This window comes from Triticum dicoccoides, chromosome 6B, assembly GCF_002162155.2.
Source record: "Triticum dicoccoides isolate Atlit2015 ecotype Zavitan chromosome 6B, WEW_v2.0, whole genome shotgun sequence".
Lineage (NCBI taxonomy): Eukaryota > Viridiplantae > Streptophyta > Magnoliopsida > Poales > Poaceae > Triticum > Triticum dicoccoides.
This window is the reverse complement of record NC_041391.1, coordinates 714,870,443-714,876,808: the sequence shown is the minus strand read 5'-3', so window position 1 is coordinate 714,876,808 and position 6,366 is coordinate 714,870,443. Positions and strand designations below refer to the sequence as shown.

General features: G+C 45.1%; 1 protein-coding gene and 1 pseudogene across 1 annotated transcript in view; one reads left to right on the top strand and one right to left on the bottom strand.

Moving 5' to 3' along the window:
- LOC119321625 (ankyrin repeat-containing protein At5g02620-like) overlaps positions 1 to 3,836 on the top strand; it is an 8,071-nt gene extending 4,235 nt beyond the window's left edge. Inside the window, exons 2-5 of the mRNA XM_037595225.1 lie at positions 1,863 to 2,107; positions 2,209 to 2,474; positions 3,374 to 3,525; positions 3,784 to 3,836. Of these exons, the coding sequence (XP_037451122.1) occupies positions 1,863 to 2,107; positions 2,209 to 2,474; positions 3,374 to 3,525; positions 3,784 to 3,836 (716 nt within the window). The remainder of the gene's footprint in view (positions 1 to 1,862; positions 2,108 to 2,208; positions 2,475 to 3,373; positions 3,526 to 3,783) is intronic.
- A 210-nt stretch (positions 3,837 to 4,046) lies between these two features.
- LOC119321624 lies at positions 4,047 to 6,089 on the bottom strand (annotated as a pseudogene).
- Positions 6,090 to 6,366: the final 277 nt, after the last annotated feature.

The following is a 6,366-nucleotide window of genomic DNA, read 5'->3' as shown; positions in this document are numbered from 1 at the left end:
CCCCGGACCCCTTTCGGCACTCCCGGTACAATACCGATAACGCGCGAAACTTTTCCGGCGACCAAAATAAGACTTCCCATATATAAATCTTTACCTCCGAACCATTCCGGAACTCCTCGTGACGTCCTGGATCTCATCCGGGACTCCGAACAACATTCGGTTTGCTGCATACTCATATTCATACAACCCTAGCGTCACCAAACCTTAAGTGTGTAGACCCTACGGGTTCGGGAGACATGCAGACATGACTGAGACGGCTCTCGGGCAATAACCAACAGCGGGATCTGGATACCCATGTTGGCTCCCACATGCTCCTCGATGATTTCATCGGATGAACCACGATGTCGAGGAGTCAATCAACCCCGTATACAATTCCCTTTGTCAGACGGTATGTTACTTGCCCGAGATTCGATTGTCGATATCCCAATACCTCGTTCAATCTCGTTGCCGGCAAGTCACTTTACTCGTACCGTAATGCATGATCCCGTGACCAAACACTTGGTCACTTTGAGCTCATTATGATGATGCACTACTGAGTGGGCCCAGTGATACCTCTCCGTCATACGGAGTGACAAATCCCAGTCTCGATCCGTGTCAACCCAACAGACACTTTCGGAGATACCTGTAGTGCACCTTTATAGTCACCCAGTCAAGTTGTGACGTTTGGTACATCCAAAGCACTCCTACGGTATCCGGGAGTTACACGATCTCATGGTCTAAGGAAGAGATACTTGACATTGGAAAAGCTCTAGCAAAACGAACTACACGATCTTGTGCTATGCTTAGGATTGGGTCTTGTCCATCACATCATTCTCCTAATGATGTGATCCCGTTATCAACGACATCCAATGTCCATAGTCAGGAAACCATGACTATCTGTTGATCAACGAGCTAGTCAACTAGAGGCTCACTAGGGACATATTGTGGTCTATGTATTCACACGTGTATTACGATTTCCGGATAATACAATTATAGCATGAATAAAAGACAATTATCATGAACAAGGAAATATAATAATAATACTTTTATTATTGCCTCTAGGGCATATTTCCAACAGGCAGAGCATGATGAGGTGTCGGTGAGGCTATGAGGAAGAAGATCCGAGCCGCTTTCTGGCAATGGGATCGATGCGGAGGCGGAGGCGGCGGAGTTTGGGCCCGATTCCGGCGACGGCAACAGTCGACGACTGGCTCGGACTGGGGCAGAAGGGTGGCGAGGGCGAAGGGAGTAGGTGGGACAACGCAAGCGTGCCGCAAGTTTTACTCTGCTGGGTGGGGGCCGAGTAAGTTTAGGAGTCCGTGTGGCCAAGGAGAATAATTATCCTCCACTATAGATTATACGAGTTCAGCTAGCTTCTGGTTAGAGGAGTAAACTGGAAATTTTACTCTAATCGGCTATAGGGGATAGGTTAGAGTTTCTATGCATGGTTACTAAGGCAAACATGCCGACTTCTCATGAGCCGCAACACTCCACTAACCTGTTATAAATCTCTTTTCATATTTGTTTCGTCCTCTCGTATTGATTAGCTTAACATAAGGACGCCACTCTCGCAGATCTTACAAAGATGTTGTTGGAATGGGACAACGACCTAACGTTACAAGGTGATAAATACGGATGTACACCTCTTCACTTTGCGATTGTAGTTGTTCGATGGGAACGGAGAAAATACAGACAACCCATATGTTCACAACTATTGAATGCTAATCCAGATACATTGTATCTGCCAGACCACAATGGGTCATTTCCGACACATGTGGCTGCATCAGTTGGTGCAACATGGGCCATCACTGGTTTTCTTAAGAAGTCACCAAATTGTGCTGGTTTGCGTGATGCTAGGGGCAGGACATTTCTTCATGTTGCAGTTGACGAAATGAAACTATGGACAGCCTATTCTGCCTGCAACAACCAATCATTAACATGGATTTTGAATATGCAAGACAATGATGGAAACACTGCACTGCACCTGGCCGTAAGAAATGGAGGTCTGCTAATGTTTTGTTGTTTGTTCTGGAATATAAAAGTACACTTGAATTTACGAAATGAGAAAGGGCAGACTCCTCTCGATATAGCACGTGACAATATTCCAAAAGGATTGTATTACATACAGGTAATATATGTTATCATTTTGCTATTACAACAAAACTATGGATGTGAAGGATAACAATCGAGATTTTCATGGTTTAATTTTGATTTATTCTGATTTTGCAGAACAGTGAAGTAAAAATACTCCACGCACTCAAAATTGTCCGTGCTAAAGGGGGTATTTTTTCTGTGGATTACTTGGTAGAAAATAATATTGAGCAAGCAAGTAAGAGAAAAAAGCATAGACTGGATCAAGTGAAGGAGGGGACACAAGCTCTATGTATTGGCTCCGTCCTAATTGCAACTGTGACTTTTGGTGCAACTTTTGCCATGCCTGGAGGGTACAGAGATGGTGATCACACCAATGCAGGCACACCAACGCTTGCTGGAACGTTTGCTTTTGATGCATTTACGCTGGCTAACTCACTTTCCTTCACTTTCTCTGCAATGGCTATAATTGCTCTGATGTGCTCTGGGTCTCCCATGTTTAACCCTCGGAGCCGGCAAGTGCACATAACCATTGCTTACGCTTTCATGTCGATTTCAGTTACAAGCTTAGTAGCTGCCTTTGCACTTGGTACCTATACGATGCTAGGTGCAGTTGCTCATAAGACAGCCGTTGTAATATGTGCCATCAGTTCTCTCATACCCCTCTATCAAACATTGGAAATGGCAATCAAGATTGGTATTCTTGTACCAGCATTGTGTAGGAGAAGGGGGATATGTCACAGGATAGTCTGGGCATTCCCGTTGGCAGCGTTCACATTCTTTGGCAGCATTCTATTTCAACTTTGGCCAATAGTAATTATCTTTTCTTTGTCTGCATTAAGTCACAACGGTGGTAAAGTGGATCCAGTGGCAGAGCCACCCACAACATTAGCTTGAAGAGGGCCAAATAGACGTACATTATTACATGGAGCATTACCATTTTCTGTAAGTGTGGCTGTTTTCACGCTACCAGTTGGAGATTTCAGAGCTGCTGTCATCAAAATTATGTTTATTGACAATTCTAATGAATCATGTGCGTGTTCTGGTGTGCTTAGACCTTTCTTTGTTCAAGAGTTAATATTCTTGTACCAGTGTAATGCAAACAATGCTTACTGTATTTGGCAGCAACTCCACAGTATTATATTTTGTCCGGATGATATTTATGACTCGTGTAAGCTAATTGAAAAGCCATGTTATTTTCCGTTATGGATTGATCATTTTCAGAGTATATTTTGGTTACGCCGGCTCGGCACACACCGACACACGTACAACCGATGGTTGGTGGTTGATTTCTTTGGAACAGCAACGGCAAAGCTTTTGGTCTGCCAGTGTGCCGCCATCTTCCTCACATCTTTCTGCTGGAGGCTCTGCGGCTGCACGTCCTCTGCCTGCTCCAGCTCAAATCTGGCATCTGCACAGGCGCGCTTTCCACCCGGTGGTGCTTCCTCTCTGGACGTACTGCAAGCCGGTGCCCGCCTCCCTCGACTTCCACCTGGGAACCCTCAACCCCCACATCTCTACTCCTTGAAACCCTGGCCCGCTCGTACATGCCTTGCCAGGAAGAGGGGAATACCTCGAAGAAATGCTCAGCTGAGCAATGTTTCCAATACCGGTGCAATACAGGTTTATTCGTGGAAACAGATGTAAAAAAGACTATACAAAAACGGCCAACCAATTGCGAAACTGAAGGCCAACGTTTTTTTTTTCTTACAGGTGTATTTTACAGCGGTTTGAGGTTGGGAAATGACAATCCAATCGCGGCCTAACCAGGACAGCTCGGTGTCTCTGCTTGATTGCTATCTTTGCCGCTTCCTAACTCTCTTCAGTGGCGGACCTAGAAAGTGTTTGGAGTGGGGGCAAACTAATTGAGTGGGGGCATATTCTACAGAAATTCAAAGAATTTAAGCATATTTTACAGAAAACACAAGCAAATCTTACTAAACTTTCAAATTTTCAGTGGGTGCCTGGGCCCCCACTCACCATAACGTGGGTTCGCCCCTGACTCTCTTCCGCTTCCCCTCCCCATCAGCCTTCGAACCCTGAAGTAAAAATGTTCTCATTTGGTATGAGTGTATTATCCACATGCCAATAGAAATGAAATCAGGAGCTACAGCAGAATCATATATATATGCAATGGGCCTCACCGTGTACGAGCCATCCACATCCCAATACAAATCAAAACACGAGCTACAACATAAGGAATCTGCTATGGTCTTCACTGTCTAACAGCCTATCTAAGATTTAGTTGCCACACTCTTAGTGTATTTGGCAACCCAAGGCTTTCTTTTGCAGAATTAATTGTAACCGACACTTAAGCGAGCATCTTCCTTAACCGATTACATACACCTCACAGATATCAACTGATAATGGTGTGTAGCAATCATTACCTGATTTTGAGCAGCTGATGGTTGGGGCTTCGGTTTCTTTTTCTTGCAGGACAGTGGGTTCGGGCCCTGCAGAAGGACACACATCAGCATTTCATATTTCAAAATGTTAATGATGCACACTATATCATAACGAATTAACGATCAATATACTTGTGCATAGGACGAATATACTGAAAACAGTAAATGTAAATAGAACCTTTGCTCCGTTCCTTTTAAACTTGCTTTTCTCTGCAACTACTCCGGGTATGTTTCCATCGACAGACGTCTTTCCTTCTGATGACGCTTTTAGTAGCTTCTTAAATTCTGATTTTTCCATATGAATACGCTTCTGCTAATCCAACTGGGCAAACTTACGTTGCTGCATGGATGGTTGCTCAATAAACAGGGAGTTCTTCAGACCGTATATCACAGGAACACAAGGAACCTACAGCAAGTAAAACATGCATGAACACGTTGTTGCACAAAAAGTTTAGAAGATAAGATGGAAAAATAGATTTGTTTATGTTGTTTCCGTTAGATAGATGATATGATACTTGTCGGTTGTATTAATGTCCCTGAGCAAATTCTTGCACAAATAAAATCCAGGTGATAACACGATAAAAGTAGAATGCTACAAAAGCATAGCAAATCTTCATACCTCTCGCGGCTTTGCCCGGAGACCAGAATCCTGGGTGGCGATGAAGTAGTGCTCTGGATTCTTATCACCGACCAAGGACAGGATACAGTCCACTGCACTGACCACTTTGTCATGCTCGCAACTGAAGACACAAATAAAATTCCAGAGAACAAACAATCAGCGCCTCCGCAAGTCACGATACCGCAAAACTATCCTCACTGAATGTAGTAGTATGAATACACTCAACACATCAACAGAAGTTTCTCGCTCAAAAAAAAAAAAACTCTTCAATAGAAGTCCATTGAACAATCTGTGCTTCAAACTCCTGTAGAACTATCCTTCCTGAATGACTGAACATAGTAGTAGCGGTACGTCATACAAACTGAAAGAACAAAACCAATCTGCAGAATTCTGGTACACGTTTTTCAATTCAGCCAGGAAGTTTCGTAGTTGGAAAATGGAACCAAGCTAATCAATGTGATCCGATTCCAATAAATTTTTATTTGCAGTTGAGAATATTGGAAGTGCACAAAACAGTGCCAATTTACAGGATAAACGCAAACTGGGAGGTTCGGGTTAACCAACAGTTCAAATTGCATCTGGGTTTTCAGACAGCCCAGAGCCACATTGGCTCTAATTCTATCAGGTAAGTAATATGAAAGTAGAAAGTGATTCATATTCGAAAATCGAAATTGCTACTTAAATAAAATAAATAAATACAGGAGGATAGAAGGGGACCTGGCGGTGGCGAGGAGCTGGGCGGCGTCGAATGCCTGGGAGTGGGACTTGCCGAGGCGGCGGAGCTTGGCCTGGACGCACTTTGAGATGAAGAGCGGGGGCAGCCGGGCGGCTGAGAGGAGCTCGCGGAGGGCGTCGTCGGCGGGGAGGAGTTGATGGACGAGGAGGTGGTGCACGAAGGTGCCGTCGACTAGCACCTTGTGGGGCTCGCGGAAGCCGAAGCAGGTGGAGTAGAACTTGACCACCTTGCGGTGCCTCGACCGCCTCTTCACCCTCATCGTCGGCGGCGGCCGGAGGTGGCGGCTGCGCGTCGAGTGGAGGCGGAGGAGGCGCGAAGGCTTTGGGGTTTCGTATCCACCACGTGCGTGCGTGCTGGGCCGGTGTGGGCCGGGCGGACTCTGTTGTGGGCGCTGGGCTGCGTTCGGCGGTCCGTGATCATCATCATGCTCAAAATTTAAGAACAAAACAAATAGGCCATTTTCCCCTAAAAAAACAAAAAACAAATAGGCCATTTTCGTGTAACTGCTCTACGGGAATGTACCAGTGCACCCACTC